The 15,979-nt window shown below is 40.8% G+C and overlaps 1 protein-coding gene across 10 annotated transcripts in view; it reads left to right on the top strand.

Annotated features, from left to right (window-relative positions):
* Positions 1 to 15,512, top strand: part of LOC101724563 (transmembrane epididymal protein 1A) — a 35,855-nt gene extending 20,343 nt beyond the window's left edge. The window contains exons 3-5 of one of the 10 annotated variants that reach the window (XR_002397817.2): positions 6,168 to 6,248; positions 12,597 to 12,736; positions 12,844 to 15,155. Coding sequence is in view for 2 of the 10 variants with exons in the window: in XM_004853569.3 (XP_004853626.1) it covers positions 11,884 to 12,723 (840 nt within the window). In the remaining 8 variants the exon portion in view is untranslated. Of the gene's footprint in view, positions 1 to 6,167; positions 6,249 to 9,632; positions 15,156 to 15,182 lie in introns of those variants that run through there. The other 9 variants (XR_002397821.2, XR_002397823.2, XR_002397822.2 and 6 more) reach the window with 9 other exon arrangements.
* Positions 15,513 to 15,979: the final 467 nt, after the last annotated feature.

Raw genomic sequence — 15,979 nt, 5'->3', positions numbered from 1 at the left:
CCATAGCAACAGTAACCACTCAAAAGATTTTATGGGACTGCAATACCCATTAGCTATGGGGTTCTTAGAGGAAGCAGGGTGATGGGTCATAGCAGATGAGAAAAGGTCCATTTCCTATCTGGGAACTGAAGCTGGTTCTATTTTCATTTCAGAAATGAGTGATATTACTTACCTTCAAGCTCATGGGTTGATTATGTAGCAAACTGTGTGGGACTTTTATGATCTTAGAGAACTAAAAAAATTCCTGCATTAAGACTGGATTGGAAGTTTGGAAGTGTGGCCCTTTAGGTATGAGGAGACTGGAAAAACTCCTCCAGTCACATCAGGAAAGAGTAAGGAAGCTGCTCTCTGCTTAGAGCTCAGTAGAAAATGAGGCAAGGCTCCTGTAAGAATCTGAAACCTCTCCAAATTAACAGTGCAGGAACTAGGGTGTTAAAGTAAAATCCGCCATTGGATTAGTGAAACTCATAGCATACCTAGGAGAAGCAAAGGAAGCTTCCAAAGGAAAAATGAAACTCAGGTGAAGTAAATTCTTAATCAAATTTTTAGCCCTTCCTCTAGCAGAGTGTATGGTTTACTAAGGCTGCTGTGACAAAGAACGCAAACTAAGTGGCTTTAACTACAGAAATTCATCGTTCATGGTTCTAGAGGCTAAGATTCTGCGAGCAAGGTGTCAGCAGTGTTGGCTCCTTTTGAGGACCATGGGGAGAATCTGTTCCATGCCTCTCTCCCCACTTCTGGTGGTTTGCTGGAAATCTCATGACAGGTGAGAAAACTGAGTCTGAGAGAGTTTAAGGGCCTTGGTTTTTTAAGATTGCTTAATTACATTTTTGGAGAGCTAGTCCCCTCTCATGTGTTTCCATTAGCTGACCCTGCTTGTGGATGGTGTCTGTTAACCATTCAATTGTAGCTTCCCCCCAGATTCACATACTGATGTCTCTGGTATCTCACAATATAATCATATTGGAAAAGGGCTCATTCCAGATGTAATTATCTAAGTTAAAATGAGGCCATACTGGAGAGGGTGGGCCCCTCGTCCAATATGACTGATATCATTATAAAAGGAGAATATTGGACACAAAGTCAACACATGCAGACCATCATGCAAAAATGAGAGCAGATATCTGGGTGAGAAATGTCCAAGATTTCCTAAATTTGGAAAGTCACATAGCTGATTTGAACCTCAAAAGCACCATCTATTTATTTTAAAAGAATAATCATTCTTCTTAGCTAAGTAGGGTATTGTGAAAATTGAAAAAGATAATGCTTATAAAAGCATTTTCTAAAAATATTATCATTGGCTGGTGTTTCCTACAGGCTGTGTTCATAATTCTGGTGCACAGGAAGAAGAGTTAGAGAGAACTTAGCCCATGTCCACCTCAGCCCAGACCCTGTTCCTGATCTGCATGAATAGGGAGCATGGAGTTAAAGTGGAGGGCACTATTACCATTACCCAATGTAACATGTGCACATGTCCTTACAGAAAAAGCTTTCTGTACTACGTTGAACTCAGGTCCTTGCGCTTGCACAGCAGGTGGCAAAACCACTGAGCTAAATCCCTGGCCCCTGCTGACATTATATTGAGAGTTACTCTGTGATGGACAGTGAGGTTGCTGTGTTTTTTTTCATTTAATAATAATGAATAATAAATAATAATAATAATGAATAATAAATGTGAGAATTGGGCCATTGAAGTTTAGAAAGGGTAAGTAATTGGCCCATAATTAATGTATTTAGTACCTACAATACTTGTGAAGATCAGACTAGAAAATGTACAAGCAAGGACCTTGTAAACTCTAATACAGTATAACATTCATTTTCATTTTTATTTTAGTTAATTAAAAATAATACTTCCCATTTATTCAGGGCTGTGCTAAACCAACATATCTTATTCAATTCTTGCCGTAACCCTGTGTGGTAAATATCTTCATTTTGTAGATGAAGAGATTACATCCTAGGTAAATTAAGTCATCTGTCTGAAGCCATATGGCTAGAAAGTGGCAAAGGTAGAACTTCATGAAACCTTGGTGTGTCAGGGTCTGAAGTTTGAGCCTTACTTACTCTCAATATTTCCTGCATGTTAGGCCTGTGGCTACATCCTGGTTACAGTGAAGCTTAAGAAGCGTAGAAAAGGAGATAATACTTTATCCTGAGGAGAAAAGTCCAGTCCAGTGAGGAAAAGAGATGAAGACTCACTTAAAAAGCAAATAAGCACAGTGTAGGAGACAGGGCAGTGACGGAGAACTTTTCAGAGCTTTCAATGATAGCAGACAGCCCACTGTGGCAAGTGTACCATAGGTTCGCCACCACTGGTAGAGGGAAAAATAGAACCATGAATGAGAGCTAGTCCCCACCCTGGAGGAGGCTGGAAGTGTACATGATAAGTGTGCAATGTAGGATTCAAGAGTGCAGAGGAACCTTGTGACCCCAGACTGAGGAACAGCTGGGAGATGGGGTCAGGAAAGGAGGCAGGGCTGCAGAGCGAGGAGGGTATTGGGCCTGATCTGGAATGTGCCAGGTTATGGGTTCTGCTTTGAATCCCAGCTCTCCTACCATTACATAGAATTTGTAGGCAGCCATCAGTGTGACCTGTATTAGGCTCCTATATGAGGCCCACCGGATCAAAACAATAGAGAGTGTGATCACAGTGGCTGAGTTTTAGCTAATTGCAAGAAGCCCAATAACCAATTAGCTGTAAGTAAGCTGTAACCAGTTAAGTTGCCTCTCTACTGCACTTCCATTTTCTATAAATGCTATCAGATTATGTTGTTGGTTTCAAATTCTGAGAGCCTATTTGGATTCTGGGGGCTGCCAGATCGGTGACTTGTTTTTGTTTTGTTTTGCTTTGTTTTTCTTTGTTCAAGTAAACTCTGCTAAGGTTTTTTAAAATTAAATTAATTTTATTGGTACATTTTAGGTGTACAATATAATGACATTCATCATTGGAGATCTGTACCTTTACATAATATATCTTGATTCTTATTTTTTCCCCTTTCCCCTGCCCTCCCTTCAATCCCTCTACCCCTCTATTTACAAAGACTTTGTTTCCATTTTTTCATTTTCACATGTTAATTTCATTCCTTTCTTTCCTTTCCCCTACCCCTCCCTCTTCCCCTTTGCACCTTTTCTTCCTATTTCACATTATCTATTATACATTTTGATCCTTATTTACACTTTCAAACTCTGCTAAGTTTAATTGGTCTAAGGAATTTTCCTTTTAACACTGTTTATAAGTTATGTGACCTTGAACAAGTTACTTAAACTCTCAAAATCTCAGTTTCTTAAACTCGAAAAAGGAAATATGTGTTTACGCTAAGAGCCATATGCCTTTTATTTTTATAGAACTTCATTTTTAATCACTTCATTTTGGTTCTACTCTCCTTCCTGTCCTATGCATTAGGGGGCATGGGCCTGGGCCCCAGCTGTGGCTGCAGGGATTGAAGCAGGTTGGACCCAGCCAGTCTTGTGATGTCCCTTGCTAGTGACAGGTTGAGGGGTCCAGTCATGGAAATGCAAGGGGTAATCTGCTGAAGAGTCTCTGGGTAAGGCTTTCCCCTGGTAGACATGAGAAGAATATTAAAAAATATGCTGTGTATCTCTATAGATACAGCTAGAGATATATAAAATAAAGCTCTCATTTCTGCCTCTGGGCATGTGAGGATGTGGCATCCGGAAGTGTGGCAGCCACTGGAACCATGACTGGTCTCCAGTCAGAGGACAAAGCCAATGACAATGGCAGAGAGAAAAACTAGAAATAATCTAGATCCACGAAGACTTTATTTCGCCGCTAGACTAGTTCAGGTAGTAGTAAGAGTTCTTGTCAAATGAGAGAATGATTCTTTTTTTACTGTTTAAGCCAGTGAAATCAGAGTTTTTTTATTATTTACAGCCAAAACATCCTAAATGATTTATTACCCCATAGATTTGTGTGGAATAAGTGAAACAACTCCTATAAAGTGTTTGGCACTGTGAAATGTTAAAAAACTACTAATAGAACACTTTATTGTGGAATTATACCAGTATACTGCCTTCTTCTTTACAAATATACATCATATTTCTCCAAATATATATCTTAGAATATTTTTGACCAGAACTCAAACTTCTTCTTCAGTGCCCTGTTCGGTTGCCAAAAAATTCATAATAGATGTGTAATAATTATTTCATTGTTAACATTTTTTTCCCTAAGTGTAATTCTGATGGACCAACCCAGACTCTGCTTCTGCGATCTGCTGGAGATTATATCCCCAAGAAGAATGTTTTATTTTGTCATTGGGAAGTGAATTCCAAAAAAATCTAAGTTGTATGAAAGAGGGGGAAGTGGGATACTTTTCTAAAGCTGTCTAGAAAGTGCCAAAATCAAAGAAAGAGCTGGAAAGGACACATAGTGAGGGGTCAGGCCAGGATTCCTGCCCCAGTCCTTTCCCACTAGTTTTTGCTGCTTCTCTACTTTTTCTAGAGTCTCCTTGCCTTACATTGGAAAGGGGGAAACCTTCTCCCCAGAGGCTTTCTGGGCTGCCAGGAATCCATGTGAATTGGCGCATCCAGTTTTTAATCAAGGTCGCTCTGTAGAGTTCCTGCCAGGGACCAGATGGCCTGGCACAAGATCTGAGACTCAGCATCCTTTGCTGACTGCAAACATCAGCCCCTCATCCCTGAAGGGTCACTGAGGGTGGGGAGCTGGGAAGAGACCTCTTCCCATCCCTACACTAATCAGCTTCTGCCAAGGAGCTCCTGAGGGCCTTGTCATCTGGGTCAGTGCTCAGGAATGTGGCACTTACATTTGGGTAGGACCGCTCATCCCAGGATGAGCTTTGGGAGCTCTTGAAAGAAGGACCTTTGTTCTGGTCTGTCTGTCTGGCCTACTCCCTACCCCCAACTGGAATGCTCCCACCAGCATCTACTCCCTATTCCCCAAGCTTTTGGCCTGTTCAATTTAAATTTCAATGTAAATGTCTACAGCTTTTTAAGGATTACCCTGCCATTTCTCATCAGAAATAACCACACTCTCTTCTATGTTCCCATGGACTTTATTTATACCACTATCATCAAATTTAATTTAAGATGGCTTTAGTTGAGTCTTTTTTTCTAGAGCAGTTCTTGTCAAACTTGTATGCATATGAATGAGCTGGGGATCTTGGTAAAATATAGATTCGGATTGGATAGATTTGTGATTCTAAATTTCTTACACATTCCCAGGTGCTACTGACAGTGGTGGCTTAGGGACCACTTTAATTGGCAAGGTACTGCTTTTGAGTTCCTTAAGCATGGGCATCATGTCTTTTATCTTTGTAATACCAGCTTTTAGCACAGTGTCTGGCTGATTATGAGTAGCTAAAACACATTTTCTAAACTGTGATGGAGTGGGTTAAGTTTCTTGGGATATGTGACTTGGGCAATATTAGAATACTCTTGTAGCTGAGATGGCAGAAAATGGGGTGGGCTTACAGGGCACAGATAAATCCCAAGAAGAACCAAGATGGCAGCTCTACAGATCCAGAAACTCAACTGTATTGGTCTATTGAGATTCCAAAGGACTGAACACTGGAATATAAACCAGAAGGAAAATTTATTTATTAATATAAAGGATGCATCTTTCCAGCGGCTGAAGTATTCATGCCTGCTTGGGAGAATCCTTGTCTCCCACCCACCTGATCACCATACAGGCCCATCCATATCTTTGTCTTCTTCATACCCTGGGATCAGGGCTGCTGGAGTTAAATAAAATTTGTAGGAAGCCATTGGCTTGGACTGAGTTCCTGCACTAAGCCCAGCAGACTAAACCAAATTAGATCACTCACACCAAAATTCTATACCTACTAAGCTGAAACTTATTCATTATCCGATCTTCAAAAAAATCAGGAGCAAGAGAATATAGCCAAATCCCTAAACAGGCTAGTTTTAGTTGATATGATAAAGAAGCCACTTCTGCTTTAATGTTTATAAGGAAAATAACTTTAAAATGACTAATCCCCTTTTTGTTCTCTTTTTCTGTTATCTTCATACCTTTTCTATCAAGCCACACCCTTCTGATCAGCTCATGGAACCCTCATTCTATTCTATAGAATGAAATGTTACCTGATTCTAGAATCACAAGTAAAATAAGATCTTTAAGTTTGTTGTAACTTTAACTTTGCTGTATCTTTAAGTTTGTTGTCTCTTGACACTAGGAATAACATAATTACTGTCTCCTACTGAACACTGACACAGAATATGGACAAGTGGATGACTTCATGGGAAAAATACAGCAGGTAAAGGAACAGCTGGACAAATTGTCCCTTCTCAGAAAGATTTCATTTCTGTGATAGGGTACTTACTTTCTCCCAAGTGCTGTAGTCTTTCTCCTTGGGCAACTCTAGATAAAGTCCGGTAAATTTTCCCTTTTTATTATCTGTGTTTCTGGACTCTATATTGACCAGCTCTCCCCTTCAGCCTTCAAAATAATGGAGTCGCTTATAGCTTTTCTGATTGTGTTCTACCCTTGAGATAACTTCAGTGGGCTTTGTTGTTTTGAGACAGTGTTTCCTTTTGTAGTTCAGGCTGGCCTTGAACTCACAACTCTCCTGCCTCAGCCTCTCCACTGCTGGGATTACAGTCATGCACGCCATGCAGTGGGCTTTCAGTGCATGTGTTTTGGTGGGCAAGCATGTTTCCTTGTCCCTAAGTTCTGGCTTCTTCTCTTGAAAGGACCTCTGAGGGGAAGATAGGGTGGCACAGAAAATCAAAATATCAAAGCCCAGCACATGGGGCTGCCTAAGGGCTGGACTCCTCTGTGACTTCAGAGCCTGAGGAACTGGGGCTCGCTGGGACGGAGGATGTCGGGACAATCTCGGTGCACTTACATTTTTACCCTGGCCAAGCAGGGGATGTTCATGTATTTCTTGCTGCCAGCTGGCTTGTGAGAATGTCTCAGTATATACTTTGTTACTAACTAGCTCAGCAACCATGGAATGTTCTGTGAGCTTCAGATTCTTCATTTGAAAACAAGGGGATTTCAAAGAAATGAGTGTCACATCCAACCCTAAGATTAATAAATTAGGGTATTACTTCATTGGTGTATTTATTTAAAATATATTTAACTTAATATAACAGTATTTATATTTATAACTTACTTTAAAATGTAGTATTTTATGGAATGCTCATAATTCCAGATTTACATATGAGGAAATTAGTCTTACAGAAGATAAATGATTTATCTTAAAACATCCACCTAGCACACAGTCATATTAGATCTCAAACACAGAGCATATCCCTCCTTTTCTTACTTGCTAACTGATACTGTCTCTGAGGCTGGACCAGGAGCACTTTTTACTTAGCCCTCATCCTTTAAAGAGAAAGTGCAGCCCCTTGTTCCTTCTGTTCCCCTTCCTGCTTTTACCTTGGAGTCTGGGCTGCTTTCATCCTCTTTGGGTTCCTTCTGAATTCTCCATGGTTTTCTCTTTCTCACCATCTCTTTCTATCCCCTCCTATGTCTCCCTGAGCCTCCTCCCTCTCCTGCCTTCCTCTCCAGTGTGCCAAGCTCTCTTAGTCAACATTTCTGGGTCTTCTCTTTTTGAAGATGTTGTCCACACTCTTGGGTGAATCTGTGGGTTGGTAAGGAAAGGAAGATGGCATCGGGATGTGGCTTAATGCCCAGGTGGTGGTTTCTAATCTAGTGCCATGGTTTCCAAGCCTCAGGTGAAGAACAGCCTATATTGGAATCAAATCACCAGTGTTGGGAAGAAGGTATGACTCAAAAGAGACGGTGAAAGGGGCAGGGATTTAGCTCAGTGGTTTCGCCACCTGCTGCGCAAGCGCAAGGATCCAAGTTCGATCCCCAGTACCAAAAAAAAAAAAATTCATGTAAAAGAGACTGTGAGATGAAACTTGTAATTTGTATTTTTAAAAAAGTTTCTCCAGGACGATTCTGACAAGTAGAATTGTTCATATTTTACTGTCAGGATTGTGCCCATTAGGGTCTATCCCTGAGGCTGAGCAAGAGAGTGGTCAGGTGCCCACAGGGCTACCAGGAGGGCCACTTCAGCAGAAGGCAGACATGTAGGCCATGAATGTCATTTAGTGAGTTGGGTACTTGCTCCTTTCCCATCTCAAGTGTCAGTGGTACATCTAGATCAATAGGTAGAACTCTTTGCTTCTGATACATATGGGTAAATAGAGTGATACTAAATTTTCATAGGGAGAAGATGATAAGAACATGCTAAATAAATTGCCTTAGGGGAGGCAAAAATGAAACAAAAAAAGTTGAGAAACACTGGGTTATGCAAGGATGACTGTGTCTCTGAGAATTATGCCAAGTCATCCTTGTCCTTTCATTCCACATCTCTGGGCGCGAAGACAGAAGATTCAGAGATAAGACTGGAACTCAGATGCTATAGTTCCTCTAGCTACTAATTGACAATGATTAGACTTGCCTTGACTTTCACAGTTAAGGCGATCTCTCTTTTATTTCACTCATTTGTCACTTTGCACTTAGCATTAGTGAACTGGCATCACTGGTACCTATCTATTTTGCCTCATAATTAGAGTATAAGGTATTTTATGGCAGAAACATTAACTTCATCCTTCAAACATTCAGTGAGCATTTTCAGGCATGAGCTAGAGTCAAAAAAAAAAGAAAAGAAAAGAAAAAACCCAAAGACCATAAGACACAATTCCTGACTTTAAAGACATTTTGGTAAATAGTTATGAAACTGTGTGACTAGCATAATGATAGATACATACAGTTTGCCCGGAGAAGTATCCTGTGATGCTAGGAGAAGTCAGTGCTTGAGCTGACCCTTAAAGGAGAAATGAAGAGGAATTTCCCAGATAAACAATAGGTAGGGGACAGGAAGACCATTCCAGGGTGAACTGGAAATGAGACCAGGCCAAAGGATGAGGGTCCTTGAAGCTTATTCTAAGGGCATGGATCTTACCTGTGAAGCAATGAGATGCTGCTGGAGAATTTAAATTAGCCAGTGGCACAATTAGCTCGCTCTTCTCAGAGCTCTCCTGGATGAAATGTGGACAGGAACAGAGGAGGCTGGAACCTTGTTGAGAGATGTCTCAGTAGTGCAGAGTTGGTGATGCCTGGACAAGGAAAGTAGGTGGGGGTAAAGTAGAAGGAACCAACTGGAAAGTTCATTTGGGAAAGACAATCCAGAGAACCTGTTCATTTAAGGGTTGTGAGTGTGAGTGAAAATTAATACCATCATCACTGTGAGGGAAGATTTGCCACCATGTGTTAAAACATAAAAGGGAATAGTCTATGCTATAGTTTGGATTTGGAATACTTCCCAAAGCCCCGCTTGTCCTCATTAGGGTACTACTGGAAGGTGGTGAAAACTTTAAGAGGTGAGGTCCAATGAAAGGTCTTAGATCACTGTGGAGTTGCCCTCCAAGGGACTGAGAATTTTGATCTCTTCCCCTCTCTCTTTCTTACTCTTCTTGGTCATGAAATAAGGGGTTTTGCCTGACCTGTGCTACTGCCATGATGTGCTGCCTCTCAATCTTCCACAGAGACCAAAAAGCCATGGGTCCACCTGATCATGTACTAGAAACTCCAAAATTGTGAGTCAGAATAGACCTTTTCTGTTTACAAGTTGTTTATCTCAGGTATTTTAAATTTTTTAATTTTTGGTACTGGGGATCGAACTCGGGACTTTGCGCTTGTGAGGCAGGCGGTGGAACCACTGAGCTAAATCCCCAGCCCTTTCAGGTATTTTTTATAGTAATGAAAACTGACTAACATAATCTATGACCCATCTATGGCTATCTACCCTAAGGAGAAAATTACTTACCACAGTTCATTAAGAACATACAAAAAACCCAACTAGAATAACATGTTTATCAATAAAAAACTGGAGAACCAATACAATAAAATTTTTAAAAAAGAAAAAACATTTAAAAATGAGAAGCACTTCTGTACAACAGCTCATTATATGACTGGGAAGAAATGCCTGTTGTAGAATGACTCATACGCTAAGAGAAAAAAACTCATCTTGGTATCTGAGGGCGCTCCGTTAGTTGTCTCTCGCCTTTTCACCTCGTAGATTCGTTAACTATCCAGTCTCTCTCACCTACATAGTGCTACTTAGTTTCCTTATTTCTTTAAAAATTTTTAGTATTGGGTAAATATGAAATAGCATTTATAGAATATATATAAACCATATAATTTTGATGTAGTCAACACTCTTGTGTTCACCACTAACTCTAAGAACAGAAAAACATTGTCATTCTTTTCAACGTTCTTTTTGTCCCTCTCAAGTCTCTTATTCTTCCCTTCTTCAAGGTGAATATTTTCCTGAATTTTGATTATAGTTTCACATACTTTTCGTGTTTAGTTTTGTGTGTTTTTGAACTTTATATATGGAATCATATAGAAGGTACAAAAGAAACACAAACATATCTAAAAGGAGATAATTTTTCTTCATGGATAATATTATTTAAAATCTAGAATAATATTAGTGTAGCCAATTAGTATGATCAACACAAAAATTATAGTTTCTTATATCAATAATAATTGTAAAAAAAAAGAAGATTCACTCATAGTAACAACAAAAGTTAATTTACCAACAAATAAACCAAAATGCAAATCTACATGTTTCACGTGGAACAAAATTTGAAATATCCCTTGTATTTGGTTGGCTGTCATAAAGGTAATATGACCATTCAATCCTAAATAAATTTGTATTTCCTGAGGCTAAATATTTGATGGCAAATTCACACTAAGTTACTAGCTTAATGTGCACTCTTTCTCACCAGCACATGTGCTTTTTTTCTTTTTTTTTTTTTTTTGCTGTACCAGGGATCAAACTCAGGACCTCGAGCTTGCAAGGCAGGCAGTGTGCCACTGAGCTAAATCCCTGGCCCAGCACATTTGAAATTTTAGGTATTCCAATGGTGTCTCACACATAGGACACATTACCTGCATAAGAATTACCTGGAGGTATTTGTTGAAACACTTGCTACAAAACACTACCAAATCAATACTTCTGGGTAGATCCTATTCACCTGGGTTTTTATTTGGAAAAGCTCTGCGTCAGCCCAAAGGAAGGAATCTCACATGGTGGCATCCCAGTTTTTTTTGATGATCAGAAGAGATTTCTTAGGAGTGAAAACTTTTCTGGCAACTCTCAGGCCACATCAGGATCATTATGGACTCCATTTGTTTACTTGGGGCCCTTAAGATGATCTCTACCTAGTTAGAGGACTGCATTTGTATCTGGCGCTTGTATAAGGTTATGTGTAAGGAGTCTTAAGGGACATACCCTACACTGTATCCCTTCATGCTTTTCACTTCCTTGTGTTTTGTGAGTTTGGAGCTGTCACAATCAGAAGTTTGTATTCCCCAAAATTCTTGTGTTGGAATCCTCACTCCAAAATTGATGATATCAGGAGGTGAGAACAGTGAAAAAATGCCATGTATGAGAAAGCAAGCCCTCACCAGACATGGAATTGCTGGCATCTTGATGTTAGACTTCCAGCTTCCAGAAAGATGAGAAATTCTACTGTTCATTAGCCACTAATTTGTGGTATTTTGTTACTGGCATTATTTAGGGTATTTTGTAGTCTGAACAGACAAAGACAGGAAGGAAAGAAGGGTTGAGAGTGGGTAGAGAGACAAGGGGGCCCTATAGCATAGGATCTGAGAATGGTATGCTTATTTTATTGTCAATGGTTAGCTGGTTATGATGAAGCAGAGCAGAAGACTAGAACGGAAACCATGACACCCACCCCACCATAAGTTTGGGCTTCTTCCAAAACCATTTTACTCCCATATGCGGATGCAGTAGGCTGGGTGGAGGATATACGTAAGCTGCAGGAGGCTTTCTCCACGCTCTAGAGCCTGAGTGGCCGTTCCTGAACTTTTTGCTTCTGCCTGTGATTTCGTCTACCTTCAGCTCCATGGGAGGCTTTGAAGGTCATCTGTACCCAGGGCTGTGTTTTTTCTTCTGTGGACTTTATAATGCACGACTAGTCTCTAGGGCTTTGATATGCAACTCCGTTGTCCAATATCCACCATGCCATCCTTGGAACAAAGGAAGATGGGCATGGCTACAGCAAATACACTGTGTTGGCTTACTGAAGATATTGAACGCCTGCATTTTAGTAGCTCAAGAGTTCTATAACATTCCTGGACAGTTAGTACTTATCAGCAAGATATATCACCAGAGAAACTTTATGTACCACAAACAATGGCAGCATCTTACTCTCTATATGTCTTTCTTTCTGAATGGATGTTTAGACATGGTGAGCCAGAACCTGCTGTCTCAGAGGTGTGCAGCTCTGGAGCAAGGTGCCCAAGCTCTGGGCACGTTTATATATCTGCCCCTGATGGTGTCTCACATGCAGGACACAGAAGGAGTGGAGCTGCAGTCTCATATGCTGCTCACTCAGGCCATATTCCTGCTGACCCTGGCGGTGATTGCAGAGCTGTGGGCTCCCAATGAGCCACTAATTTGGATGATGAAGGCCTTTTTTTATATGGTCACAGGTTCTTGGCTAATGCAAATAGGCTTTATGCTATACAAACCCATCTCTGGCTATAAATGGATGGATGATGACAAAAATGACATAGAGTTCACCACCACTTTCTTCTGTTGGCATGTGTTTTTCAGTGCTATTTTGATGATCTGGATCTACAGCTTCTCTTTTGTGTGGTATCGCTACATTTTTGTTAATGCCGGAACCAGGATGTATCCAAGTTGTTCCCTGTTTTTTGTATACTCCAGGACATCTGGATGAGAAGCCATGGGAGGTGAGTGGCCAGAGAGGGATCAGGCATGCTGCCTTCTGAGGTCCTACCCTGTGACAGCAGACTCTGCTGGGAGGGGCATAGCCCCTCTCCCTTCTGGCTTCTCTCAGTCTTGTTTGCTGACTGGTGTGGTGAGGAAAGGCAGAAAACGAAGAATGACAAGCAACTATGACCTTCACTCTCAGCTCTCCAAGTGCTTCCCTCCCAGCATTTCCTGTCCTCAACTCCAGCCACAGCATCTCCTTATCCTGTGGCTCTCTCTCTATTTGTCACTCCCCTCCCAGGAGAATATTAAAATCAATTCCCCCATCCTGCCTCTGGGCCTTTTTATAACTATCCCTCACTCCACCACATAGAATACGTGCTGCTCATCATGTTTAGTACATGGTGATAATGTACCCATCATAGGATCCAGCTCCTTATCCATTCTGGTTCTAGGTCTCTTCAGTACTCATAGGAAATCAGAGTTATTTTGACTTTGAAGCACTCAAGGGACTGTTCTCGAGTTTTCTCCTTTGATCACTCTGTGATCTATCAAATGCGAAGTCAGAGCTTTGGAGACAGTTTCTTCTTCTGCAGGATCTAGTAGAATAGAGTGACCCCTCACATAGGGAGGGCTTCCAGGGCTTTCCTGAATGCAGGTTCTCCTCCCAGGCATGCAGCCCATTGAGCTTCATGGTTCAGAATTGAATTCCACGTAGTAGACTTGCCTGAACCCACTCTTTTCTGGTTCTCATGTATGATAAAGTGTGATGGCTTATTTATTCTGCATACTTTCCTTTTTAATCTTCATAACTATCCTTTATCAGTGAGTAAAACTCAAAAGGGCAAAGAAAGTGGCTTATGGTAGCCAGATGTTTTTCTTTGTCACAATATAGCTGGGTGTCAAGGGGTGGAAATCTGAGTAGGATCAAATTATTAGGGACCCTAGGGTAGGAATAATCTATCAAAGTTTTCTCTCTTGTTTTACAATAAAACATCTAGTTAGGATACAGAGGGGCTAGGGCAGGGATTCTAGAAGGTCATCATCCTTCTTGTTTCCTTTTTTCTTCTAGTACTTGGGAGAACTAGATGTACTCTTTGGTTCTTGACCTGTTTTTCCTTTCTAATTTTCTTGCTCAAATTTCAGAGCTGAGCATGGCGGTATACACCTGTAATCCTGGTACTCTAGGAAACTGAGGCAGAAGGATCACAAGTTGGAATGACTTTGTGAGACCCTGTCTCAAGATAAAAAATAAGAAAAAAAAGAGAACAGGTTCAAGCCCCTGTACTGAAAAAAAATTAAGGTACTTTTCTGATTGTCAAGGACCTTTGCCTTCTGGTTTGGGGGAAGGGGTGGTATGAGCTTTCTGAGTTTTGCAGAGAGGGGAGATGTTTCCCACAGTCATTTATGGGGGCTCAACCAAGTCTTATCATGAGCTTCATCCAACATGTGATCAGCTTCTAGGGACAGCTCACACCTGCGCCAGTTGGATCATCAGACTGGAGATGGACAGGGGTCCCTTGTAAGGAAGTAAAATAAGCTCAGCCTCCTTGTACCCCTTGGTTTTGGGGACCAGACTGGTGGAGCTCCACAGTGTTCCCTGTAAGCTCTGCCTGTTTCCTAGTTACGCCTGTGGATCCTATCCCTGTTTCTCTTCCATACCTTGGATATTATTTCTGGCCTTGGTCCAGCCTTGTAGTTTCTCTTTCCTTAGCCCAGTGGAACTTCCTTTAGAGCCTTGACTTTGGCATAGTAGGGAATCTGCTTTTCCTCTGTCTTCTTTCCTATTGATCTGGGAAAACTGTTTTCTACTTCACTCGATTTTCCCTTTTTTATTTCAAGAGTATATTTTGGATTTTTCTTAAATATAAAAATGGCTTTTTTGTTGGTATCACAATTCATTCTCATTATGAGGCAATATCTTTGACTAAGTAGAAGAAAAGTCATATATAAGGGTTGAAAGCTAAGGTCCAAACATGAATATTTCAAGACATTATTTTTCTGCAAATTATCTCTGAAAGTAAGAGATATCAAAGCCACTTGTTTTTCCTGAGATGTGTGCCATTTTAAGTGTGTGTGTGTGTGTGTGTGTGTGTGTGTGTGTTACTGGGGATTGAATCCAGGGTCTTTGCACTGAGCTACATCCCCAAACTTTAAAAAAAAATTTTGGAGAGGGCCTCACTAAGTCACTAAATTGCCAAGGCTGGGCTTGAAGTTGCAATCCTCCTGCCTCAAAAGTGCTGTGACCATTTGAGCTACTTATGAAGTTCCATTAAATACTGCATCTCTTTTAGAAAATTAACACCTTCAAGTGTTTTTATATGTTACAGCACATATCTTCTGGGTGAAATACTAAATAGTGGGAGGAAGCTACACAGAATTAGAGCTAAAATCTGATACAATGGTAGAAGAGGTGAGCCTGCTGTTTGGATGATGTGTTTTTCTTTCCTCCTCCTGTAATAATAGATATCGGCAATGTGGTGGTAATCCTGATCATTTTGCAAAGTACATAAAATCAACTCAAGATAAATCTGGGGGAAAACGAAAACTCCAAGTAAGGATAGCATTTGGAAATGAGGGTGTAATCTTCATCATCATCCACCAGAGGGCACCATCTCCTCGTGAGCCTGTAAAGGACCCTCACTCTCCCTTTGGAATTGATCTATGAATTTAAAAGAAGTGTATAATTGATATTGTGTAATAGGAGGAAAAGGTCTAAAGGAGCAGGGGAAGTGGGAGGGGTAGGGGAAAGGAAAGAAAGGAAAAGAAAAAATATGAGAAAAGAAAAAAATGGAAACAAAGTCTTGCAAATATGGAAGGGTGGAGGGGGTGAAGGGAGGGCAGGGGAAGGGGAAAATAAATAAGAAGCAAGATACTCATGTAATGGTACAAGATCCCAATGATGAATGTCACTGTATTTTATACCTAAAATGTACCAATAAACTTAATGGGGGGGGGGGTGTGAAGGCGGGCCAGGGAGGAGAGCAAGAGAAAAATGAACACCGGTGTTATCCAAGCAGCCAGTAAGCATTATGTGGATCTGTGTGGTGTTACATTTAGATGTGTAGACACGAATAAACACCCTAACTGAAGATAAAGAAATGGGGGAGGTGTGTGTGTGCGTGTGTTTGTACCTCAAAAATCTCTTGGTCACTCAGTATCTGGCCACCCATCCTATTTGGGGTAAAAAATTATTGAGTGAGGCTTGGAAAGACCATCTCTTACTATGGATGCCAGATAGAGTGAGCTGGGAGAGGTGGGAA

Source organism: Heterocephalus glaber, unplaced genomic scaffold (assembly GCF_053883595.1).
Source record: "Heterocephalus glaber isolate CG9 unplaced genomic scaffold, H.glaber_assembly_v1.0 deba00001600, whole genome shotgun sequence".
Classification (NCBI taxonomy): Eukaryota; Metazoa; Chordata; class Mammalia; order Rodentia; family Bathyergidae; genus Heterocephalus; species Heterocephalus glaber.
The sequence above is the reverse complement of the archived record's forward strand: the minus strand, read 5'-3'. Positions and strand labels throughout refer to the sequence as shown.